The sequence below is a fragment of the Meriones unguiculatus genome, chromosome 6 (genome assembly GCF_030254825.1).
Source record: "Meriones unguiculatus strain TT.TT164.6M chromosome 6, Bangor_MerUng_6.1, whole genome shotgun sequence".
In the NCBI taxonomy this organism is placed as follows: domain Eukaryota; kingdom Metazoa; phylum Chordata; class Mammalia; order Rodentia; family Muridae; genus Meriones; species Meriones unguiculatus.
The window spans coordinates 33,552,354-33,578,982 of NC_083354.1; the positions used below are offsets into that span (position 1 = coordinate 33,552,354).

General features: G+C 44.5%; 2 protein-coding genes across 2 annotated transcripts in view; both read left to right on the forward strand.

The window, feature by feature from the left end:
* The window catches only part of Oxsr1 (oxidative stress responsive kinase 1), a 66,185-nt gene extending 54,050 nt beyond the window's left edge, over positions 1-12,135 (forward strand). Inside the window, exons 12-18 of the mRNA XM_021648029.2 lie at positions 786-821; positions 2,236-2,382; positions 3,499-3,563; positions 6,450-6,502; positions 7,915-7,983; positions 8,980-9,044; positions 9,390-12,135. Of these exons, the coding sequence (XP_021503704.1) occupies positions 786-821; positions 2,236-2,382; positions 3,499-3,563; positions 6,450-6,502; positions 7,915-7,983; positions 8,980-9,044; positions 9,390-9,464 (510 nt within the window). The 3' untranslated portion in view covers positions 9,465-12,135. The remainder of the gene's footprint in view (positions 1-785; positions 822-2,235; positions 2,383-3,498; positions 3,564-6,449; positions 6,503-7,914; positions 7,984-8,979; positions 9,045-9,389) is intronic.
* A 4,465-nt stretch (positions 12,136-16,600) lies between these two features.
* Positions 16,601-22,063, forward strand: Slc22a13 (solute carrier family 22 member 13). The gene is made up of 10 exons (XM_060385067.1): positions 16,601-18,299; positions 18,978-19,081; positions 19,317-19,471; positions 19,682-19,850; positions 20,021-20,141; positions 20,229-20,323; positions 20,537-20,751; positions 20,921-21,029; positions 21,462-21,677; positions 21,896-22,063. The coding sequence occupies exons 1-10, from the start codon at positions 17,922-17,924 to the stop codon at positions 21,924-21,926; spliced, it is 1,593 nt and encodes a 530-aa protein (XP_060241050.1). The 5' UTR covers positions 16,601-17,921; the 3' UTR covers positions 21,927-22,063.
* Positions 22,064-26,629: the final 4,566 nt, after the last annotated feature.

The window sequence follows — 26,629 nt, forward strand, 5'->3', positions numbered from 1 at the left end:
CCTGCAAACGCCATGCTTTTGTTTTTCCTTATGGCTGAATAAAACTCCATTGGGTACTTACCACATTTATTTTATCCACTTTTCTGTTAATGGACATGTAACTGTTGTGGATAACGCAGCATGGTTATGCAAGTATGGGTGTGCAAGAAAATTTACAATGGGATTTTGAAAATATGTTGACTAGCTTAAAGGCTTAGATTTAGCCTGTGGTCATAGGTACATAATATGTTTATGATTAGTGGAAAGAAATTTGCTTTGAGTATGACCTCTACTTTCTGGGAATTCAGGCAGTCTGGATATTTGCTTATAAAAACTAATATTGTTAAATTTTCTTCTTGTTTTGCTCTGTTCTATTCTATTTTGTTTGAGATGAGTTCTGTCATGGGGGGTAGGGGTATGTGTCTCACTATGTACCCCTGGCTGGCCTAGAACTCAATTTGTAGACTAGGCTAGCCTTAAACTCACAGAGACAGACCTGCCTGCCTCTGCCTCCTGAGTACTGGGATTACATGCGTGAATCACCATGTCTGGCTGAAGCTGTTAACTTGTAATTCAGAAAGTATATTGATATGTTTATTATGGACTACTTGAACAAAGACTGTAATAATATCAAAACAGCTTTCTATTTTCAGAAAACTTAGATTTGAGTTAATATATGGATCAGAATGGAATGGAGAGACTTACAATCAGTTTTTCTTACAGTTCTTAGAATTCAATCCTTGAAACTTACCACAAGTAATCTTTCATTCTGAGTTAATAAGCATCTTTTTCTGTGTCTCTTTCAGTCTCCCCGAGTGAAAGATTCGTTATCAAATTCTGAGGTATGTAACTAGAGATTATCATGCCCTTGTTAAAGTAGACATTTGTTTTGTTTTTTAATGTTGTTTTTTCAGTCTGTCTATCTTTGTTGTTTTCTCAGCGTCTCTCTGTGTGATTAAATGTTAATGAGGCATTGCACCAGCCAGATTTTAAGATGGCTTAAAGACTCACAGTATTCTTTTTTGCTTGCTGAATTATGTTTTAGTTTGGGGCTACTTGAAGTGGAAAGCAATTGTTTTGCTTTAATCTGTCCAGGAACTTGCTGTATTTGTTATCTTTGCTTTCTGTTTTTTGTACTTGACTATACCAGTGTGATAGGAAATCCCACCAAGCAGCATCCTGTAAAGTGGACCGTTCATATTCTTCATACCCGAGGGAAGGGATTTCATTCTTGTGTTGTGTATTCTTCCTCCTGGGAGCACGTTCTCTTTTGAGTACAGTATGTGATTTTAAAACATACATTTCTCTTAATCAGTGGACATAGTGTGCAGTTTACATGTATTACTAAATACATGACGTACGTACACAGGCTAGCCATGTGTTCCTATTCCTCACTCTAGTACATAGGGACTTCTTCTCAGAGCTGCCAATACATGTGGCCATGTCAGTTCTTTGAACAGTGAAAAATTCAGCCTGGGTGGAGGTTGTGGCTTTGTTGGTAGGATGAATGGCAGCATACCTGAAGTCTTGAGTCTCACCCCCAGTGCTACATAAAAAATATCTGTGCTTCTAGAAGTTTCGTGTTTCAGGTTTCAAACTGAAGACTTTGATACACTTTGATCTAATTTTTGTGCAGGGTTGCAAGTGAAAGTCCAGTTTTCCCGGTGTCATGTGTTGAAGATGCTGTCTGTTCTCCCGTGTTTCTTTTCTCTTAGCTTACAATTTTGAAAAACAGAATTCACAGGAGTGGTGGCGGCTTCTCTAGTGGCTGTTGTAGGTTCTGACTGCAGCATGACGCTGCAGGCTGCATGGTGTGTGAAGCACATGCAGCAGACCGCATAGCTAGAAGAGACTCTCGACTTTCTGTCAGAATAGTCCGCTCTTCCAGAGGTCAGCCATGACAACCCACTCACCTCCCGCTAGGTTCTTCTTTCAAAGGTTATACCTCAAAAGTTGCTAAGCTACGTATGCTGGCACACACCTATAGTCCCAACACTTGGGAAACGGAGGAGAGATGTGGGGTGAGACTAGCTTTGACTGCCCAGCAAGTTCCAGACCAGCCTGCTTAGTAAAACAAAACACCCTCCTCTAAAAGAACAAAACTAAAATCATCTTACAATGCTTAGAAAGACTGACTGTGTGTAGCCCAGACAAGTGCAGAGAAGTGGTAATTACACTGTGGAACGCTGCCCTGTGAGCTGGCTCAGAGGTCGCAGACCTCTCCTGCTTACGCGGTACTTCCTGTGTCTTCTGCAGCTCTTCTCAGCAGCTGATCCCATGGCCACTTTGCTCCAAGTTCCAGAACAGATTTCTGCCCATCTACCTCAGCCCGCTGGCCAGATGCCTGCACAGCCAGCTCAGGTCTCTCTCCTGCCCCCTGCAGAGCCAGCAAAAGCAGCACAGGTAAAGGGGCCTGGGCTTTCTTGGTCCGTCACCTTGTGGGCAGATGAGAAAACTGTAATGTAGCCTGTGTACTCTCAAGATGATATTTTGGTTTGGAACAAATGAGAAATTTTGTCTTCATAGTTTTACAGGTACAAATAGAAGTTCTATAAGAATCACACAGGTTTTTAAGAAACAAAATAAGTTAGTTATGAAAACATACCAAGTACAAAAAATATTGTCAGTTCTTCATTAGACCATCATTAAGTTTAATGAAACTAAGTAGAGTTAAGAGAGTTTATGTGGAGACTGGAGAGTTAGCCACCTGTTTTCCTTTTGTTCACTTACACTCATTAATACTTCTTTTTTAGGTTCTGTTTTCAGATTTATTCTGTTGAAGATAGTTGTCTGTTTTCTGAGAATTGATTTTATTAAACTAGGTAATATTTAATTAAGCACACACAATTGTTATTAAATTGTAGTATGGTAGAAGTGTCTGGGTAATAACGGCTTCCCCGTGATTCCCTGCATACTGTATAACTCTGTGGCTCCCTCTGGAAACCTCTGCTATTTTGTATTGTGTGACCTTACGTTAATTGTCAGAAGTGCTACGTGAGAAAAGAAATGGAAGTTTCTGATGTTTCCTTTTGCATTGTAATATATCTTCATCTTGTGTTCTGACCTGGAGACCACTGCTCTGACTACTTCTAGTGTGTCATAGTGATGAATTCCCTTCCTTCATCTATTACATGGGAAAAAAATACAAGTGTCTTAGAAAAATTGATGAAAAGATTATTTTTTTATACACAAATAGATTCTATGTTGTCCAGCAAGAAAAGATAACTTTACAGATGTCAGAAAGATTTACTTTAACCACAAAAGGCCCTGGAACCCTGGGTTGAATGGAGTGACAGCTAGGCCTTTCCTTAGGAATTAACTTTCCAGCTATGTTTGACCTAGCTGACAGTTGCTTCTTGTTGTTCCTTTGGTGTTGATGCTCCTACAGCAGGCCCCGTCTTTGGGACTAGAAGGGCTTGGGCTAGAGAGAAAGGATACCACTGTCAAGTGTCTTTCTTAGATGACCATTATCCTTGCTCAGTGTTCCCGACAGTGACTTACACTATCAATGCATTTCAGGCTCAGTCTTCAGGAGAACGGTCCCAGGAGACCAAGATCCCCATCAGTCTGGTGTTAAGGTTAAGGTAAGTGGGCATTTGCTGCTGAGTACTCTGTAGATACTGTAATTGGGACTGAGAATAACTGCACAGGATCGTGTGTGTTTCCAACGCGAGTTGCTGCTTGTAGGTGTAATTTCCTTAGCAACACTAACAGCAGTTTGAGAATCCATCTGTTGACAGGTTCCTTGACTGCTGTGCATAGCTGCTTCGTAGTGAGCAACATGGCAGTTAGGGCTGTAGTGGCAGCACTAGCTGTTTCTCTGAAGATGAATCTGATGATGTGGCTTGTGGGCGCCATGGACTCTGGGTGTAGATGCTCTACAGCTGTGAGTGAACAGCCTGTAGATAATGTTTGCAGCGTCATGATGTGTCTACAGAAAGGCCCACACAGATTGCCCAGGAAGAAGCGTTACTGGTAGCAGGTCTTTGTTTCAGCCCTATCCCCTCTCCAGTAGTTGCTTCAAGATTCTATAATTTTCTTGTCAGAATGACTTTGGGTATTGCAGTGTTTCTTTGTAGCCATAAATGGAAAGAAATTTCCAATTTCCATAAATTGGGAAAAAAAAAAAGCTCAGCGATAGGCCAGGCCTTCTTTCAGTATTAACGTTTGCCACTGAAATACTATGTACTAGAATTCCTCACAGGAATGCCAGGCTATCCTGTCTGTAAAGTGAGAGAGAGAGGCCACAGGAGCAGTGAAGTGATGTCGCAGTGCTGAAGAAGCAGATTTGGTTGCTTTGCTTCTGAAACTGCGTTGCAGATGGATGGGTGCTTGGTGCCCTGGCCTGTCGTAACTGCACAGAGCACATGTGCAGCACTCCAGAGAGCCCTGTCTTACAGCAGTAGACGTGCGTCGGGAAAGTAGGGAGGACGCTTGTATGTGAAAACTTTCTTTTATCTTGACAGTGACTTTTTCGCTTATTTTTGTTTTGTTTTGTTGTTTGGTGTTTTTGAGACAGGGTCTCACTGTGTAGCTCTGGCTATTCTGGAACTTACCATGTAGAACATGCTGGCCTCTAGCTCACAGAGATCCATCTGCTCTCCCTTCAAAGTGCTGGATTAAAGTTGTGTGCCATAACGCCTGGTGAGAGTGATTATTTAATGATCACTGTTTCAGGGTTAGAGAGATGGAAAGGTGGATTCTTATTCCCATTGATGGAGACTTTGAAGCTAAATGAGCAGAAGAGATGATGGAAACACCTTCAGTCAGTTTACATTAGTATTTGTAATTGGAACGCCAGTTAAATTCCACAATTTCAGTGAGAATTCCTCAAGTATATTATTTGTGAAAAAAAACCTGTTGCACAGTGACCTGTCCTATGCTGTAGACATTATGTTCTGATTTCTCTACCTTAACTAGAACTTGCAGAGAACATGGATAGTCTCAGCAAGCACATTGAATGTTGATCACAGCTGTACCTCAACAGTCACATTTGCGTTTCTGGAGTCATCTATTAACTGTTACCAGTGTGGGCCCAATTCTTTTTCCTGCCCTCTCTGCCTGTTCAAATCCTGCTCATCTTCAGTCCCATGTAAAACTGTCTTGGGGGCGGAGGAGATAGTTCAGTGGCTAAGAGCACTGGCTGCTCTTGCAGAGGACCAGGGTTGGGCTCCCAGTGCTCACATATGCCTCACAACCATCAGTAACTCCAATCCCAGGGTATTTGACACCCTTTTCTGGGTTCAGAAGGCACTGGGCATGCACTATGTGCATAGACTTAGATGCAGGAGAACACACGTTAACTAAAAGGCATAAACAGACAGAAACCTACCTTTAAAGCTTTCCTCTTCACCCTGACCTGAGTTCTCTGGAGGGTTGTGGAGACTGAAGGAATAACGTGTACTTAACTTTATGCGTCTGTCATAGTGGGCAAGTGGGAGTGGGAATAAGGATGAAAAGGGATCGTTTAGCATTTGAGTCACTACTTGTGATTTTTCTTTGAATTTTATATGTTCCAGTTCATTTATTTTTATTTTTTTAAAGATTTATTTATTATATATACAATGTTCTGTCTGCATGTTACCTGCTCGTCAGAAGAGGGCACCAAATCTCAGTATAGATGGTTGTGAGCCACCATGTGGTTGCTGGGAATTGAACTCAGGTCCTCTGGAAGAGCAGCCAGTGTTGTTAACCTCTGAGCCATCTCTCTAGCCCCTGCAGTTCATTTTTTGTTATCAAAACAGAATGCCAAAGATTGAGTAATTTATAAATAATAGAGTTTTGGCAGGTGTGATAGCTTACACCTATAACCCTGGCACTTGGGATGCTGAGGCAGAAGAGTTGCTGAGAGTCTAAGTCAGCATAGGCAATGGAGAATAAGATCTTGTCTTAACAACAACAACAGCAGCAGCAGCAGCAAGAAAACCACAACAAAATCCAGAGATTGCTTTCATACAGTGGAAGCCAGAAGTCTACGGAGTTGTAGGGTCTGTGTGTACATCTACCAAAAAGGCAAGCGCGCACAAGGAAGCACGGGGAGGCTCAGCTCACTTTGTGAGCTCACCGCTCACTGCAGTGACATAGCAGCCTCTCAGTGCTGCACTAACGACTGACTTCCAACACACTAACTTGATGGGCCTCATTCAGGTCAGAGCATCATCTTAGTGGGAAAAAGGTGGGAATGGGCACACGCATCCTCAAAAGAGTCTTGTGTTGATCAGTGGGGGATAGTATACTTAAAGGCAGATAGGATAATGTTAACCGTGTTAGCTCAGAGCCCTGTAGAGTGAGTACATCAGGACAAGTGATCTGTCAGAACAGAGTCATCATATACATTCACACATATAAACATACATCTCTCTGTATGTATACATATACATGCGTGCATATGTAGACACATACATACATATATAGTTAGACTGTAAGCATAAATGAAATTCTTATTTTCCTTATTCTGTTTTCTTTCATAGGAATTCCAAAAAAGAGCTAAATGATATTAGATTTGAATTTACTCCTGGGAGAGGTGAGTGTTAAAAATGTGGCTGAAAACACACTGACAGATAATTTGCTGCTTAATTAAGGTATAAAATTTTTGTCATTTAGGTAAGTTTTGTTTTTAGAGGATAGTAAAGCTTCCTGACTTAGGTCTTGGGAAATATGCATGAAGAAAAACTGCAATGGATTTCCTACTACTTTCATTCGGAAACCTGCCTGTAGTAAGACATATGGTACTGAACACAGGCCTGTTAGTAAATGCCACTATTGGGCCCAGTCAGGTCTTAAGACAGCCGGCTAAGGAGAATCGACTCCTGTTTAAGAGGGTGATCTCCAGAGTTAGAGGAAGGCAGAGTAAGTTCATAAGTTACAAAGATGCACTGAGCTTAGAGTCCAGAGTCCTTGCTTTATCATTCTCTGATATTAAAAAACAGACACGGCTCCAGGCTTCCTTTCTCCTCCCGTGGAAGGTGAACCTTGTCACAATACTGTTTCTAGTTGTGAACTTTGCCCTAAGACAAGGCTTCTTTTTTCTTGCCTTTGTTAACAACGTTGAGGAGTGGCCAGCAAATGCCTGTTGCCAGGCTCCACAGTTAATTTTCTGAATGCACATATACAGAGGCTGTGCATTTTACTTTGTAGGAATGTCTTCAGGAATCTGAATTGCTAGTTACCTGTGTGCACGCCACCTCGGCATTGATTCTCTTGTTCCTTCTGCAAGGCTCCAGTACTAATCAGTTAAAGTTGAAATTAGTTGGGTTTGTTAGCTTATTTGAGACAGGGTCTCTGTGCAATGTTGGCTGACCTTGAACTCATAAGAGATCTGCCTTCCTCTGCCTCCAGGGTGCCTTGGACTAAAGGTGTGCGCCACCTTGCCCAGCCTAAAGATGAAATTAGATTGCGATAGTTTGCTTCATCTGTTGGGTTTCTGTTAGATCCATTGCTTACATTGTGTCACCTAGGATGAGTAGGTAAGAAAACAAACTGCCAGATAATGATAATGATTTTAGTAAACTCCATGATTCTCAGAAAAGATTTTATATTCTCAAGTTTGGAATTGGAGAAATTTATTCAAATTCACTGAATTTTATATGTTTTAGGCTCAGAGAGCTCAAGTTCAGAGTTATGCTTGACACAGGAATGTCTTGTTATTACTTGTAGGGCACACTTCTGATATGGTTGTGAACTCTGCATTGTACAATTTAGCAAGTTATCTCTTCCTTTGAGCTGATATTTGCCATGGAGTTCATACAGATTCTGCTCCCTAGCCAGACCTATGAGAATTCTTCACTTGAGAGTGAGGGACAACCCCACCTGCCTTCTTAATTCTGCAGAGTCAGTAGCCAGCTTGATTCTGGCAGTGTTCCCACCTGTGCTGACTGAGAGAGCTACAGGGACATGTGAACAAGCACCACAGCGCCATGTTCTTTGCCCTTGCAGATACTGCGGAGGGTGTCTCTCAGGAGCTCATTTCCGCCGGCCTGGTCGATGGAAGGGATTTAGTAATAGGTAAGCATATTCTTTTGTGCCCTTAGCCCTCATGTCATCCTGTACACACGGCACCTAGAAAACCATCTTCCAGTAAGCGGACCTGATGCTTCTTGAAATAGTCTTGGCTTCCCTAAAGTTACAATATCAAAGAGACTTTCTTACCAGAGCAGACACTCAGAATCTTGTCCTCCTCAGACCCTGGGTGGTGGTAGATGTCTCTGGGACACTAGGCCAAATGGCAGGAAGAGTCCTTAGTTAGTAAGGTAATGGCTCTGCATTTCTGATGTTTTGGCATAACTAATCTTTTAGAACACAGAAGTGAGGAGGACAGAGTGAGTCCTAGAAAAATCAAAGGAAAGACAGGCTACAGCTGCTAACACTAATGGGAAGAGCCGTCAGTCGGGCATGCCAGCACTCTGCCCTGACACACTTACTAATGGCCAGTTTAGGCTTTGTGGTCTTGTATAGTCTATGTCTTTTGTTGCTGTTTTTTGGGAGGATAGAGTCTTGCTCTGCAGCCCAGGTGGCCTGGAGCTTACCATCCATCTCCTGCCTCAGCCTCCGCAGTGCTAGAATTTTACAGCTGCACATCTCACACAAGGGTTTTATAATATGCCTTTTGAAAATCATTCTTATTTACAGGTAGAATAGAAACAGATCACCACCTATATTTACTTGCCTCTGAGTCATAGACTTTTTCGTTTGTTTGTTTTGCTTTTGGTTTTTTTTTTTTTTGTGTGTGTGTGTTTTGGTTTTTGGTTTTGTTTTGGTTTTTTGAGACAAGGTTTCTCTGTGTAGCACTGGATGACCTGGAACTCATTCTGTAGTCCAGGCTGGCCTCAAACTCATGAGATCTCTTGCCTCTGCCTCCAAAGTGGTGAGATGAAAGACGTTCATACCACTGCCCAGCATACATGGAAGATTCTTAACCACCGTTTTTAAGATTTTAAAATAATGTTGAAAAATGTATTTATGTAGCTGCTTAATTAATTTTCTTTGTTTGTATGATTACAGTGGCAGCTAATTTGCAGAAAATTGTGGAAGAACCTCAGTCAAATCGATCTGTCACTTTCAAACTGGTATTTACCCCTCTTAATCATCTGCAGACCAGCCTTTCTATTCCCTAGATGCTGAGACTATTAGAATATGCTGAGTTGTGTTCATTTACTCTTGTAAGACTCCGGGCTGAACTCTCAATTTGAGTGGCCTCACATCCTCTCCCTCCCGGAAGGCTACAACCCAGGCCTCTAGTTGTACCAACAGCCCCAACATTTCAGGAAGAAACACAGTGGCCTTTTTCTGTTTGTATCCCAGGGACCTTTCACCTACTACCTTCCTTTCTGTGGCCCCTTTATCAACTTTTATTGCTACCTGAAATTTTATTTATGAATTGTCACACCTTGTCATTTTTGTTTGCTTCTTAGGCATCAGGTGTTGAAGGCTCCGATATTCCTGATGATGGCAAGCTAATAGGATTTGCCCAGCTCAGCATCAGCTAAATCACAGTCCTGGAAGAGTCAGCCTGAGGAGATGCCACACATGCATATCTCTGTTGCTTCTGTTGGCCTGACCCCACAACTGCCAAAGAACCCAGCAACAAACTTCCTGGCTTGGAGCTTTAGAGTTTTTTCTTTTGTGTTCTTCTTGCCATTCTTCCCCTGACACTCCACCCCCACCCTTTTTCCACAAGGAAAGAAAAGTTGGGTCACCAGTGGCCAGCATCCCCTCAGAGAGTTCTGTTAGTAGGTGTGCTGCCCAAGTCCCCTTTCTCCGTCCATCTGAGAAGCAGAAGCAGCAGTGCAACTCAAGGCCCAGGGCGGAAGTCTCTCAGCTCATTCTTGCCTTACTACAGCAATGGCCCAAGTGGACAGTAGCAGCTGCGTCGGGCATCCTCATCTTGCCTGTTCTCCCACACCTGCCGGGATTTGAGCATCTTGGGCTAGCTTGATAACACTGAAGTAGCAATTAAAAGTTGATTGTTCAGCTGGAGCCCAGAGAATTTAATTACTGTTTTTTTCTTTGTACCTGATGTGAATTCTAGCAACCTTTTGTTAGAAAAAAGCACAGCCTCAGATGGAGGCAGCCTAAACTCTTGTCTGTCCTGTCCATGGTGTCTCCTCCGTGTTTGCTGAGCTGTTCTCAGGCACCCCCTTCACTGCTCCCTACAGAAAGGGTTGCTAGCCTTAACTTCAGCTGGTGCAAAACATCTGACTGTAGTCAGACTTCAGCCATCTGCTCCTTCAGAGTGGAACCTTGAATTGTGTGTGAAAAAACCATCAAGCAATGGCTTTTAAATCTTATCTTGCCAGAGGTCGTCTTTGAACAGGAAAAAGAACTTGTGAGTCATATCATTAGGAAAGTATTTTCAATTTTTAAAAAGTTAAACTGAAGAAAAATGGAAACTTTGATCCTCCTGTTAAGATGGATCTTCCTGGCCTCTAAGTCATGAGGAAGTGGGTGTACACGGCTGAGATTTTACAGCAATAAAGGAGACTCACACTAGGCTAGAGGCCTGCCTTCTGCTCCTCTCCTGCACTGACTCCTTGGAGGGGGGGGGTCTTCATTTGCTGAACTGACCCAAGATGGAACATGAAACCACACGTGCCGTGACCTCTAGGTTTTGTGAGTAGACAGTGTTAATTTGATTTTCTATAGAAATTATGTAAATTATTCTGTAGTTTAAAAAAGAGCACTCAATGCAATATGTGAATCAGTGGGGTTGGTTTTCTTTTTTCCTACTGTTGAATAGCATTTGTCTAATTGCTAAGAAGCCTACCAAGTTACCAAATTTTATATAAGAATGGAGTAGTCAGTCTGGCCTTAAAGAGACACACAAAGATGGGCTGTTGGGCCCCTAGAAAGGGACTAGTTAGTTGCCTTTTATAGAATTCCTTTGCACTTGCCTGTGTTGGTCTGATGAACAAGATTAGGTACGTAGTGAGTTTCCATCCTTACTCCAGCCCCACACAGTTCTAAGGATCAAAACTTTGCATTGCTCATTGCAATCAGCTCTATCACATTTTCTCTTGGAACACCTGAAAGCTTTCCCTATGTCTAACTGTGTCACCTTATGTTTCATTCATTCTGAGCCTGTAGTTTCAGTCAAGGACTTTCTTCACCTGTTATCAGTGCAAAGGCATGTTGGGAAAGGGATGTTGGAGAGGAAGAGAACATGGATTTGAGAGTGGAGTTAAGAGAATAGGTTAGATGATAGTCCAAAGTCCCAGCAGGATTGGTAAAAGGAGATACCTACCAAGCCAGGAGGGAGAAAAAAGATTGATCAGTTAGCTGGGAAAACATTTCTTCCTCCCCCACCCCAACACTCCCTTATTAGAGGTAGGGTTATGAAAAAGCCAGGACAGGTAGGATTGAGCTATGGAAAATAGGCAGTGTTATCTTTGGCACAAGACCAGTGGCTTGCCATAGAATTTGTTTTGGTTTCAGCAGCTTATCTTAATTCACTTTGGAGCTCAAGAAGGAATGTGGGACATCCTAGCTTTTGATGTGGAGGTAGAAGTAAGGAGCAGCCCAGCCCCTCTCCTGTCCAGTTCTCTAGACCTTTGCCCCACCTTTTGTGTGGGACAGGCATGACAGTAAAAGTGGCCCTGGGCTCTTTTTCACTTCGTTGTTACTTTTCTAGGAGCTAGGAGGTGGGCACCAAGACTCAGGATTGTGTTACTTTTGCATGACGTGTGGTGAATTCCTTCTGCTGGCTTACGCAGTGAGGCAGATAAAACAGTCAGTGGAAACTGTCGAGGTGGGACTTTGTGGAACCCAGGGAGCCATCTCCCTCCTACCCAGGAGCAGTGATTCAGGGTGTACCTCTGTCACTAGGTCCTCAAGATACCCTGTCCCTGGAATAGGGACTAACTATAGCCCAAGATACCGTGTGCCAATATAGCCAAGATATTGAAATGTATGATCTTTCTGAATGATTAAAGGAATAGTTGGGTTCTTTGCCCCCCCCCTTTCTGTTTTGAACCAAATCATAGAGCCAGCTGAGACTGAATAATCTGGAGGATAGAAATGGTATACCTGTAAATGTCAGTTCCTCCTTACGATGGATGCTAGATGACGAAGATGTAAAATGCTACCTTCTCTCTTCTCTTGACTTTGTATTTTACTGCATGTTTTCTTCATTTTTAATCAATAAAGAATAAATTGTCCTTAGTGGTGTATGAATGCTTTTTTTTTTTAAGCAGTTGGTAAAGTGCCCTGGGGAGCAGGACATGAAATTACTTCTTTTACTCATCATCTGAGTATAGAGAAGCCAAGGCACATATAAACAGCAAAACAAGCATACTTACCTTCAAGTCTTTTAGTAGACCAGTTTAAAACTGTTGTGCTCCAGTAGGGGAATCACATGCCCCAAGTGGAAAAAGGGAACACTGCCCTAGGAAAGTGGACATGGCGGGCTATGAGGCATCTCTGTTACATCTTGATTTAATCTCTTGAAAGTGAGAGCCATGCTGAACTTGTCCTGAAATGGTGTGGTTTCACTGATAATTCTAGGCCCCTTAAAGCCACTCACCTACTCTTGACTAATCTTTCTGATCATAATCTTTCCTGACAAGTAGCCAAGGCTAGGCCTGCGGTAGGTCCCAGTGTTTCTTTGGGAGCACAGAGCTGTAGAACTTGAGAGGACTGTGTAGCTTGAAGCTGATGAAAGCTTAAAGAAGCGAACTCTGAGTGTTGTACACGCAGAGTAGGGGCCAGCCACTCATATGTGCCTATGCTGTGTGCAAGGGTTAGGCTAAGGTGGGTCTCTGCTTACCTGTTTTGTGGCATGTCTCAGGCTAGGTCCTTAGCCCTTCCTCCTATCCCAAGTTTGTTTTTTAGGACAATAGGGTAGTTTCACAGCAAAATCAAGTAGAATGTGTTCCTTCTACTTGAACAGCCTTTTTGCCCCCAACATTTCACACTAGAATTAAAGTTTTGGTATACTTAATAAACTACATCTGTGCCCCCAAAATACTGTTCTGCCTAGCCTGTTCATCTCTTCCCTGATCCTTGAGAACCAGTGTCTTTGTCAGTTGTGGATTGTATTTGTTCTTTTCCTGTCACTGACATGGGGGTTGGACCTAGGATCTCGTGCATGCTGGGCAAGCACTCTTGCAGTGACTTGCATCCCCACATGATCCATTGGTCTTTGTAGAAGTAGCTTCCACCACACAGTATGTAGTCTATTCAGACTGGCTTCTTTTTAGTAATGTCCATCTAAAGTTCTTTCATGTCTTTTCATAATAGCTGGCTGGCTTGTTTGCTTAGCACCGAATTCCAGGTCTCTACCACAGCTTATCCACCCGCTGAAGGCCAGCATTGGTGCTTCCATGTCTTGATAGTTAAGAACAAAGCTCCTGAGATCTGTGCAGGATTTTGTGTGGATGTATGCTTTCAACTCATTTGACAAATGCCATTGAGCATAATTGCTTGGTTTTGACGTAAGAGTGTGTGTAGTTTTTTAAATTGCCAAACCATTGCTGTACTGTTTTACATTCCTGTTGCTCTACACTCCTGGCTGCTTATGGTGATGTCTGTCATGAATGTGGCTATTCTGTTAGATGTACTGTAGTTCCTTATTTTAATTTGTAGTCTCCTAATGAATATGCTGTTGAGCATCTTCATGTCAGCTTGTTTTCTGTGTGTTCCAGAGACATGGCTACTCAGTCTTATTTTGAAGTAAGCTCAGACTTAGAAAAATAGTAGTAAAGATTCACCTATATCAGCCTTGTGTCTTATCTAAATGTAAATATCTCTCATAACTGTGCACATCTCTCAAAATCAGGACATGAGCCTTGATAGGATACTACTGACTAACGCAGAGACTCGGAAAGCCTCAGTTGCCCCAGTATTGTGCCATTTCTGGACTCGTTCCACAATCCTGTATTGTCTTTAGGGATCATTTGATCTTTGTTTCTTTTGACCTTGACACTTTCATCAAAGTGGTGGGTAGTTACTTTGCAGAATTGTCTGTCTGTTTGAGACCATTTTTATGTAAATGGTTAACTGTGTATGTTTAATCAGCTGCTTTTCTTACTGAATTTTAAGAGTTATTTGTAGGAAAACATTATGGTAAATGCCTGTAACCTTAGCACTTTGGTTGCAAGAAGGCAGAATAATCAAGAGGTCAAGGCTAGCCTGGAGATATGGTAAGATCTTGTCTTGAAAAAAAGCTGGTCACAGTGGTGCACACCTGTAATCCCAGCACTGTCAGAGGCACAGGCGGGCAGATCTTTGTGAGGCCCACTTGGTCCACAGAGTGAGTTCCAGGACAGGCAAGGCTGTACAGAGAAACCCTCTCTCAAACAAACAAACAAACAAAAACAAAAAACAAAAAAAAATTGGGGGGTGGCTAACAACCTTTTTAGTCTGGCTTAAAATCTTATCCTCTTTACCAGTGTCTTTCATAGAGTAGAAGTATTTTAAGTTTCAATAAAGGCCAACTTACCAACTATTTTATGGGTTATGACTTTATTTTTAAAAAAATTCTGTGTCCAAAATTATCCAACTTTAACCCAGTGTCATGTGGAATATAAAGTTTTATATTTAAGGTTACAGTACAATTTAAGTTTTTATATATTCTTTCCTTTTCCTGTGTATACATACCACCTTGCCCATATAGGCGACCTCTCGGCACTTCTGCTGGTATAGGTGTTGCCTGGCTCATGAATGTTTTCTTATCTAAGTAAATGCTGCCAAGTTTGATCTGTCTAAAGCTTTAGCTGAAGCTAGAGGATGACCTCAGTGTTAACCTTCCACACACGAGCTGTCTTTACAGACAGATGCTTGCAGGGGAGTTTCCTGACACTCTAAATGGAGAATATATTTACGCCATGCAAGAGTCGCCTGGTGGTTAGAAAACAATCATTACTTACCTTTCTGGGTCTTAGAGTAATGGTAAGTGTACGTGTGTGTTTGTGTGAGAGAGAGAGAGGGATTCACATGTGTTCATGCGTGTACATATGCACGCTTCCATGCACACAAAAACATGTCAGGATGCTGTTACAGAGTCAGTTTTCTCCCACCTTTATGTAGGTTCTGGGCATTGAACTCAGGTTGGCACGCTGCTTGGTAAGTATCTTTACCTGCTGAGTTTCTGTCTTTGAGACAATAAAGTCTCGCTCTATAGCCTAGGCTGTCCTGGAGCACGCTGTTTATTCCAGATTGGTCTCCTGCTTTCAGCGATCCTGCCTCACCCTCCTCAGTGCTGGGAATTAAGGTGTAAGCCACCATGCTTGGCTTGACCCTTTGGCATCATTCTGTATTCATAAGTACAAGAATCTTCAGAGACGAACCCAAGTTTTCCCTTTACTCAGAAAGGTAAATAGAGTGAGAAACAGATTTGGGGTGAATCATGCCGCAGCATAAGCACCTCTTAACCTTAAGTTCAGTGTAAGAGTACTCTATCTAGGTGGCGGGCCAGAGGTGGAGGGCAACTAGAGCCGGTGAATGGCAAGCGAGCCCAAAAGTGCTCTCTACACGCTGTTTCCGGCTTTGCCACCGTCCTGAGCTGAGCCTGTCGGGCCAGGGCAGTCACCGCGCCGAGGAGCTACCCTCCACTGCCTTATTTCCTATATTCTGCTTACATTCCTGTCGAACTTGAATGGTTGAGGATCCAGAAGAGGAGAAGCCCTTCTTGTAAATATATAAACACTGTGCACCGCATGTGCAGGCACATACGCAACGTGCTTGGGTAAGCGCAGTGTCGGGGGACTTTGCCCTGTGTCTTGTTATCATTGATTACTTTGGGAGATTGGGATACACCACAATAGCCTGTATTTGCTCTCAATCTAGTAAAAGCACTAACCGTTTCTTCCTTGATTAGAACTGAAAATGCAGAACACACATTCTTGTAATCACTCTATGGTCTGGATTTGTCTTTGGTACTAAAAAGAAAGGGTATGGTGTGTCTTTTATGTGTCCCCTGATGTGTGTGCTACTCTGGGATTAGCTAGTATTACTGCCAGAAGAAAATAAGACCAGAAGAAGACTATCAAGGTCACAGGCAAGAATGGGCTCTTGGCAGAATTCGTGCAGGCTCTTTTTTTTTTCCTTAGTCATATCCACCTTCTGCTTAGTATTTTCCAGTTTTCCCTAACACATCTACTTTTCAACTTCATGTCTTCATTTTGTTGCTGTAAATTTTAAAGTTTTAAAAGATGTATTTACTTTTATATGTATGAGTGTTTCGTGTGCATGTATGTATTATGTATACCATGTACATGCCAGGTGCCCGTAAAGGTCAGAGAGGGCACTGGATACCCTGAAACTGGAGTTACAGATGCTGGCAAGCTGCTGTGGGCACTGGGAGTCAAATCTAGGTCCTCTGCAAGAACATGAAGTGCTCTTAGCCACTGGACCATCTTTCCAGCCCCTTGTTTAGAAAAAAAGCCAAAAACCCAGTAAATACAATTAACACATGTATGAGCCCATATGTGCATGGATGGCTATGAGTTCATCCAGAGAAACATGGCCAGCCTATCAGTGGTCACTCCTTCAGAGAAGAATGCCTCTTCCATCAGCAACCATCAGCTACCTTTAGCACCCCAGCTTGGGGTGGGGGAATGTGGAGTGAGACAGCAGCAAACCAGAGCTTCTTCCTCATGGCTCATGACATTGCTTAACCTTTTCTCATCTCTTCCCTCCCTGTGCTCCAGGACTCTGGTAACCACTCCTCTATGCTCACTTCTTGAGAGAAAGATTTTAAAGAGTTCACATACAAGCTCTTAGGCTATTTGTCTTTCTTTGCTTGGCTGTGTTCAGTTACTATAATGATCTCCAGCTTAAAGTATGTTGTCAGGAAAGAACAGAGTTTTGTTATTTTCTATGGTGGATAATATTCTGTTGTACATATGTGCTACATTTCCTTTATGGATGCTTTGGTTGTTTCCGTTTCATAAATGCTGGCATTTTTAGCTGGCTTGATCTTCTGTAGGTCATGTGCAGCTAACTACAGGTCCAAGGAGTTGATGTGTGCAGCAGCTGTGTCCTGTCCAGAGGTTGGCATTCCACACCAACCTGCAGCTCTTAACATTCTTTCTGCCCTCTCTTCGGGAATGTTCTGTGAGCCTTGCTGGGAGGCTGAGCACTCACAGAGGGAGCTTACCCTCAACAATCTGAACAGGTAGTAAGTTTCAAAGCTAGCCACTACCCTCTACAACAAGAAGCTTCTTTGACCAAGATTGTAAGTATCACACATGAATATAAAAACATAAGAATTGAGAAGTCAGTTTTACAGTATAGGTATTTAACAAAACAACATTCATAGAGTCTTTCCTAAGGCATAAGACTTTAGTAGCCACGGATTTTGATCATGTTTACAGTACTAGGCATAAATTCCCTTTTGTGGAACAGGTCACAAATCCAAAGGAGCACAATTGGTCAGCCCTATAACAGTCTTGCCACAGTTACCCAGTAGGCCCATTATATTTGGTATTGTAGCATATGGAATTAAATGCTTGATAAAAACCATTGACTAAGGAGTTTTTCCTGTGTACCTGTTATATCTCCCACGTCTGGTGAGATTTAGTCTCTGGATGAGACGCTCATGGCCCTCCAGGTGTGGTAGACACTCCGAGAATCTGAGATTTTTGGTGATGGGAGGGAATTAGAGATTACGGAGTTGTTTTAAGATGTTATGGTGGGAAGATCTTGAGCTTGACAGCTACATCGTGCTAAGAGCTTGGCCTGGAAACATTGTTCTTCCTTTTTGTTGGGATGCCTGTGTCTGTTACATCCGGTGAGCATTCTCAGGTGAGTATGGTTTTGTTTCTGTTTTATTTTTTCCATATTCTGTCTTGTCAGTCTAGGGAGATAAGATATAATCTGACAGGTGTAGCTGCTCAAAGCTGGGTTAAACATTAATGTAGCTGTCACCGCAGCCCAGAGACACAAGCGCCCCAAAGCCAGGATTCAGACCTGCCTGGTGTTCCTAGACTAAGGAGTGACAAGCAGACATGGCTCAGTTTGCACAGGTCATGGCTGAAGTGGGCGACTTTGGTCGCTTCCAGATACAGGTGATCATCCTGATGGCCATCCCCAATTTCCTGTCTGCGTTCTTCGTGTTTGGTCAGGTCTTCATGGTCCTTGATGAAGCCCACCACTGTTCAGTGTCCTGGGTCAAGAACCACACTCTCAACCTGAGTGCAGCTGAGCAGCTGGCCATAAGCATACCCAATGACACATCAGGCAGGCCCGAGTCCTGCCTCATGTTCCGGCCACCTCCTGACAGTGCCAGCCTGGAAGACATCCTCAGCCACCGCTTCAATGAGACACAGGCCTGCGACTCAGGCTGGGAGTACCCTGAGAACAGGCCTCTGTCCCTAACGAATGAGGTAGGATAGTCTGTTGTTTGTCTTTCACAGGTCTGTCCACTCATCTGACCCTATGCCTTTGGTCAATACTTGCTCTGACTCTATCTTTATGACTGACCATTGCCAGTCATCCTGGTCCCATGCCCCTCTTGGGCATCACAGGCCAGGCTACAGCCTTGTGCCCAGCCTTGAGCTCTGTATGCCAACTGATTGCATGTGCCCCTGTCATTTTCTGCTCTGCTGTCTGGGTGACTCGTCATTTTTGGATGTTCTCTAGTTTGTATCGTTTGGCTTGTTCTTCCACCTGTCTGCCTAGCTGCCTGCCTTTATTCTTCTCCCCACTCTTCCCTACCTGCTGTTGCTATGGTCCATTTCATAAGATCTGCCTGATGACCTTCCTTCCTGTCCTGACTTGCTCTGTCTCCTGTGTTCCTTCACCTGCCTTATTGCCTGCCTGCTGTGGTTTACTGCTTTTTGTCTTCTTTATAGGGTATATGCCTGCATGCCTGCCTCTGGCTAGCAGCTGTATGATGTCAGTCAGAGTTTGTGATTGTATCATGTTTTCTTTAAATTTTAAATACTCTGAATTCACTGTGGTGCCAAGATTGCCTTGGTACGCAGTGTGGAACCATGGGGTTTAGATGATAAAGATGGTGCTGGCTGCTATACCCAGGCTTACATACCCTGTTTCCATTTAAGTTCGACCTGGTGTGTGACAGGAAGAACTTGAAGAGGACCTCCCAGTCGGTGTTCATGGCTGGACTCCTCGTTGGGGCCCTCGTCTTTGGGCCCATTTGTGACTGGTATGTGCTGCTGACCTACCATCATTTCAGGCAGTTAGTGCTGACTCAGTTATCCCCCTGGAACCTTCCCAGGGGGCCTCAAGATAAGTCCTCATGCCTCCCTTCCAATGGGACTCCCAGGGGAGGCCTACCTCCTCACCCTGACAGACCCCCCAGGACAGGCTGGCCTGGGTCTCCCTTGATTGAGTCCTGGGAAGGCCCTTCTCCTCACAGACTTGTCTCCCTGTTATGTCAGGATTGGCCGCAGACTGTCCCTCCTGGTGCAGCTGCTTCTGTCGGGTGTTGTAGGTGTGGCCACGGCCTTCATGCCCAGCTTTGAGCTCTACATGGCCCTGTGCTTCATCTCAGCTTCTGCCGTGGCTGGGTATATGATGAGCACTATGATCATCGGTGAGTACCTGAGCCCAGGCTGTCAGTGCAGTCTGGAAGCTGAGCTGGAGAGCCCTGAGCAGCCTGTGGGGATAGCGTCAGGCGTCTGCACCTGAGAAGGTCGGCGCACAGCTTCCCATGCTGTGAGTGAGCCACAGCACCTGACACGATATATGGATAGAAACAGAGAGGGAGGAGATTTGGGCCCAGTCTCAGCCTTTGTCTTCACAGTTTCAGAGTGGGTGGGGCCATCCTGGAGAACACGAGCCATGGTGCTGGCCCAGAGCAGCTTTGCCCTTGGGCTGATGCTATTAGCAGGCCTGGCCTATGGCGTCCGCAACTGGAGACTCCTTCAGATAATCGGCACCACACCAATCTTCCTGCTCTTCTTCTACTTCTGGTAAGGGGACCCTTGCCAGGGACGGGGCCGCCCTAGTCGGAAGTGCTATGGCAGGGTGCTGGGCACAGAGGAGAGAGAGCCTGTGGGTGGGAGGCTGAGTGTGGCCTGGAATTCTGGGTGGCTGCACGGAGCTCAAGGCCCCAAGCATCACAGCCATGTGTGGCTGACAGGGTTCTGCCAGAATCTCCAAGGTGGCTCCTCTCCCAAGGAAGGACAGAGGAGGCCAAGCAACTGGTCCAGAAGGCAGCCTCTGTGAACAGGCGGCCACTTCCTCCAGAGCTCCTGAACCAGGTATCTGCAAGCAGGCTCGGGCCCACCCCCGCCTCAGGCCAGTCTCCGTGCCTGTGTCCCTGCCACTCACTCTGCCCCTCACTCTAGCTAGTCCCAGAGAAGACAGGCCCCTCGGGGAACGCCTTGGATCTCTTCAGACACCCTCATCTCAGGAAGGTGACTCTGATTCTCATTGCTGTCTGGTAAGTCAGGGCCTTGTCCCTCCATGAGGACAGCCAGAGGGCCGCTCACGTTCTGCAGTGTGTCACTGGAGGGGTCCACAGAGGCTGTGGCTGTGACAGTCTGTCCCCAGGTGGGCCTGTGTCTCCTGGGGGGAGCTCATTAAGTCAGGGTGCTCCTTTGGGTGTAACTTGACCTACACTCAGAAGTGACTAGGATACTTGGGTACTTTCTAGGTTTGTGGACAGTCTGGTGTATTATGGCCTCAGCCTCCAAGTGGGAGACTTTGGCCTGGATATTTACCTGACACAGCTAATATTTGGAGCAGTGGAAGTGCCTGCCCGTTTTTCCAGCATCCTCTTGATGGAGAAGCTGGGTCGCAAGTGGAGCCAGTTGGGTTCTCTGACACTGGCGGGTACCATGTGCATCATTGTCATCTTCATCCCAGGAGGTACCAGGATTTTTCTCACCCTCTTCCTCTCTGCCAGGGCTAGGCCCATTGCCCACACCCCCTTCAGGACTAAGGGCTTCCCCGGGGCATGGGGTGGAGGGTGAGGCTTTGAGTGACAGGGAGGTGATGGGTGTCCTTCCCTGTGTGTGGCTGGCTACATTTCCTGCAGATCTTCCCATGGTGGTCACCGTGCTGGCTGTGGTGGGGAAGTTTGCCTCATCTGCTGCCTTCACCACATCCTACGTGTACACTGCTGAGCTCTTCCCCACCATCATCAGGTAAAAGCCGTCGGAGTGAGTTCTGGTCTTTTTCCTGGAGATCTCACATCACTCAATCCCTCTGTCTTCTGCCACCAGCCCCAGAGAGCCCGTGAGCTGCATACAGACCCTAGGCCCTTGGCAGTCTGCTGCCACTCAGCAAGCTGGCACAGGATGTTGGGGGCAGATGTGAACACAGGCATGCCCTGGCCTTGTCAGGGCCAGAATGTGGGACAAAAGTGAGAGTGAAGACGTGGCCCAGGAGAGGAGCACTCACAAGTGGAAAAGGAGTTTGGGTTCCCAGAGGTGACAGGAGAGAGACTGGGAGGGCTTGCTGGTCCAGGAAGCAGGTACCCAGCTAGGCCAAAGATGGCAGAGCCCTGGGTCCTGCGTCTGTGGAGTGAGTGCAGCCTCCTCAGTGGCCAGAGGCTCAGTGTGTGCTGCTTTCCCCAGGCAAACAGGCATGGGCTTGGTGAGCATCTTCTCCAGGGTTGGCGGCATCATCTCGCCGCTGGTGATGCTGCTGGAGCAGTACCACAAGGCGGTCCCCATGCTCATCTTTGGCAGCCTCCCCATCGGGGCAGGCCTTCTGTGTGCTCTGCTGCCTGAGACACAGGGCCAGACCCTGAAGGACACCCTTCAGGACCTGGAGCTGGGGCGCCATCCACGGTGAGCACAGACTTGCTGGGCCTCCCATCAAGGGCCCTCTCCCTAGGGTCCGGCTTTCCCATCATCGTTACTCCATCTTGCTAACTCACTGTAGGCAACATGACACCACCTTGATTCCACAGATAATTGTTATAAATCACTTTACTCCTACACATGGTAAGGGGAATCATGATGGGACTATATCCTGGGCAGCTACTGACTGCCTTTTTCCTTTGCAGGTCCTCAATGGCAAAATTCCCTGAAAAATAAATGCTGGCTAAATAAAGTTCTTCCTCTACCACTGCTGTTGGTAGTTCTTCTTGTTCTGATTGTGGTTGTTCACAGCTGGGTTATGTACAGCAATAGGTTACATAGAGGCCATCAGTGGCTCCTGCTTTGAGGGAGGGACAAAGCCAGGTTCCTGTTTGACAGGACCATCCTCCCTGCTCACCTCTCTGAGTTACTGCGCAGTGCCATGTTTGAGTTGTATTTGTGGCTATGTGTGACATAGTTAGAATCGCAGAGGAAGGACATGCATCATATAGCAGAACATGGGGCAGAGCTAGAAGCAGTTCCCTCCTTGGTCCTCCAGTCATGGATATTTCTTCCTGTTCTTTTTTAAAGTCATGTACAAATGTGCTCTTTAGCTTTGTACAAGGACCATCTGGAGTTTCATACTGTATGTTCCTCCAATCAAAAGAGACCCTACAAGATTAGGATAGTGCATTTCAGGGCTGAGGCCATTTCTGTCTCTGAGTGATGTGATTATGTGTGTGCCTCCTTTGACAGTGATTGTCATCCCTGGTGAAAGACTTAAAGGTACCCTTTATTGACACAATATTATTATAAGGGTTGGCCTGTTGCTTTTGTTTTTGTTGTATGATCTGTATTCCCAGACTGGCCTTTAGAGTCTCTGTAGACATTATCTCTTCCATTTCTTAGAGGTTATATATGTCTGGGGAGAAGTGTTTTCATTCTGTAATGCTTAATGTTCATTGTCAACTTGACTGGACTTGCATCACCATGGAAGAACATCTCTGGGTGGTGTCTGTGAAGGTGTTTTCAGAAGTGTAACTGAGAAGGGAAGTCCCTTCCTGAATGTGGACAGTTATTCCATTGTCTAAGATCCTAGATGAAATAAATAAAAAAATAAATGAAGGGAGCTGAGCACTGGAGTTCAAGCATCTACTTCTTGCCACCATGACCACACTGATGGCCTGTCCCCTCAAACTGTAAACCAGAATTATGTTTTCTTCCTTCCTTTGCTTTGTTGATATTTTGTCACAGCAATGAGAATATTGGTACCAAAGGTTAGAGCTTTCCGTGATCAACCCAATCATGTGGTGCTTAGGCCTTTGGGAAAGGTTTGCTAGAAGAGTACATAAGCTTGGATCTTTGGGCCAGTGGATCTATAAAATACTGTAAGCAGAGCTTATTCGGCCATTCTGTTGGGAACATGTAAGATCAGAAGGCCAAGAGAAATATAGTCAGACTCATTCAGCTTATTAGGTTTAAGAGGGAAACAAGGACAGTAGTGGGAATTGGGCTGGAAGCCTTTGATGATACATTCTGGCAAAAATATTGGCTGTATCCTATTTTCCAAGAAATTGGTTGAAGCTGAATTCAAAACACTGAGGTTTTTTGTTTTGTTTTGTTTGAGAGAATCTAGACTGTACACTATTCAGGCTGTGGTAGGCCATTGTGCATTCAGGTCTACAGTGTGAGAGTGCGCAAAGATAAGAGGCATGTGAACGTTGGGAATGTGGTCTGAGCAATTTGAAGTCACAGATAAAGAAAGTGCAGGCAAAGCACCATAATTAACTGTTAAAGGAACTAACACCACTAAAAAGAATCCCTTTCTCTTTACCGAGATAGTAGAAAAGATACCCTTAAAGATAAATTCCACCTGTGCAAGAATAAGTCCCACCTATTCCACCATTCAGCCTGAACTGAATGCGCAGAAAGCACCCCCATTCAGAAACAACTAAATAAGGTTTCTTACATTGGCCACTGGGAGCTGCAGCTGTCATCCAAGGGAGCCTGGCAGATTCTCAAGCTGGAAACAGGACTTGGCAGCATCATATACACTTGTGGTTCTCAACATTCCTAATGCTGCAACCCTTGGATGCAGTGCCACATGTTGTGGTGGCCCCCAACCATAGAATTATTTTTTTGTTGCTACTTCATGACTAGAATATTGCTACTGTTATGAACCATAATGTAAATATCTGATATGCAGGATATCTGGATGTACAACCCTTGAAAGGATTGTCCAACTCCCAAAAGGGTTGTGACCCACATAGAACCACTGATATACATGGCACTGATTTTGTGAGCACAAAAGATAAAAAGTGGTGGATCACAGAGGCTTGCAGCAAGGTTCCAGAATGTTGCTGAAACCAAGTAGCATATTCCCTGCAAGGTGGCTTTGAGACCATCACAGATCCCTGTGAAGGTGATGCCTGAGTTGCAATGGAGACCCAGGGATATTGGAAGATACCCACAATAGAAAGCAGAGGAGGCAGCCCAAGTGAGAAGTTTCAGAGTAGATGGGTGGGGTTGCCCAAGGCCACTGGAACGCAATCAAGTGTAATTCAAAGTGTCCTGGTCCTCATTCTGTTATCAGGTAAAGGTCTGTCTTTATCAGTTGTCAACTGAAGGTAATGCCAGGCTTATGTTGTGAATCATTTCCTCCAGGCATGACATGGCCATTTCTACATTGAAATCAGAGAAGCTCTGATCCCCAGTGTGAGACCCTCACAAATAAAAAGCTGGAGGAGGTCATCAGATGCTGACCTGAGATCACAGCATCTGCATGCCTCTTCCCTCCATGCTAATTTTATGTAATCTTTCCTGATGTGTGTGGCCTGGGCAATTGTTAGAGTATACAGAAATGTGAAAGGTTACACAAGTGGGGAGTTTGTTTACACACCTTTTAGGAGGTTCTCATTCATGTAGGATTGGACTTTTCAGTGCAAATGTTGAAGGCTGTCCACACTTCTGTAAGTAACTCCTTACACAGACTTGGTCAGTAAACCCAATACACTCATTAGTTTATCAAGGCGGATTTGAATAGATCATTTCTCAGTTCTGGGCATAGCGATCTATAGTGTGAATAGATGTTTATGCAAGTCTCCCTAGGAAAGGAATGCTATAGTGTTCTCTTGTCTTTGTCTTAATGAGCATTACAAAAGGGGCTAAGCCATACCTGTCCTTGGGAGGGTGCTATTGGACAGAGAATAGGCACTGGGGACATGCTAGCAGGGCACCTACCACTCAGGTCTATGGTTGTCATTGTTGAAGCTGGTACAGGATTCAGATCTCAGACACAGCCAGCAGGAGTTCCCTAGTCCAGACCACAGATTCACTATTTAATAGTGGACACTTCCACCTAGTGTATTGGTTTGAATAAGACCAATCCCAGAGGCTCATATATTCAGGGAGTAGAACTGCTGGGGAAGGGTTGAGGTGTGGCCTCTTTGGAAGAAGTATGTTGCTGGCTTTGAATTTTCAAAAGTCCATGCCTGTCCATATCTGTCTGTCTGTCTGTCTGCTTGCCTGCCTGCCTGCCTGTAGATCAGAATGTAGACACCTAGCTCCATGCCTGGTTGCCTGCTACCGTGCTTCCTGTCATGATGATAATGGACTAATGTTTTGAAACTATAAGCAAGCCCCCAATGCTTTCTTTTATAGTGTTGCCCTGGTCATAGCATGTCTTCATAGCAATAGAACAGGACCTAAGATAGGTAGCATGCATGAGATCCTGGGTATTATTTGTTGTTGTGAATAAAAAATGGTGTTGGGCTAAATAATGTTTTATTTACCCAATAATGTTTATTCTCATGGTGGTATTATTTTACCTGCTATCACACCTGTTAGATTTTATAATTACCTTATTTACCTTGAGCTGGGCATATATTTTACCTACGCCATCTCAATAACCTCACCACCCACCTCCCAGCCCCCATCCAATGCCATCCTCTTTAACTGTCATTATCTGGGCTACCTTTCATCCATAACCTTAAAAATACTTGCTTGTATACTTATGGGTCTCTCCACGCATTATTGGAGTCCTTCCTCCCGGCCCACATGGTTTCTTATCCACGATAACCCATCACAGTATCTTTCTTTCTCCTTTCTTCCTGTTCGTCTTTGTGATTCTCTTGAAACCAAAGCATGGGAACCTTAGACATGCCTACCCCATCCTGCCCTGCCCAGGTTTTAGGCCAGTTAATCAACCAGTCAGTTATAATGTCTTAGGCAGGTTCATACAGCAAGGATAGGTTTTATCTAGGCAGTAATCAGATCTTGAGAGCCCGTAATTAGCATCCAAATATAAGCAGCAGACCAACTCCCAACAATTATTTCTAGCATACACATATAGTAATGGGTGACTTTGTAGGTCACTTTACACTAATCCTCTCAGACTCTAATATTGGATTCCCTGACTGGAGATTATAGTCGGACTTTCTGGACTTGCCTGTGGTATAAATAATAACACAGAGACATATTTATAAGAGCTTAGGCACTATAGCTGGGCAGATTCTCAGCTAGCTCATACAAATTAACCCAAATAATCCTGGTTTGCATCCCACCATGTGGGTGGCTCACTCTTTACCTCTCTCTCACAGCTTAGGTAAGTCTGTCAGCTGGTGAATCTTTCTGCATCTGATTCTTCTCTCAGAGACCCTTTCTCAGCCCAGAAACCCCCACCTTCACTTTCCTGCCTAGCTATTGGCTGTCAGATCTTTATTAAACCAATCAACAAGTGAGGGAGAAAGAATGTTTACTGCCAGTGCCCACCAGCAGAGTGGAACAGTTCTTGAGTCGGGAGTGAGGATTAAAATTAATAAACCAACACACAACATATGGGGCATTTCTGAGAGGCTCTAGTAGAGACTAGACATCTGGCTTTATTTCAGACTGCTTTTTTTAAGTTTTTATTATTTATACAACATTCTACCTACACACCA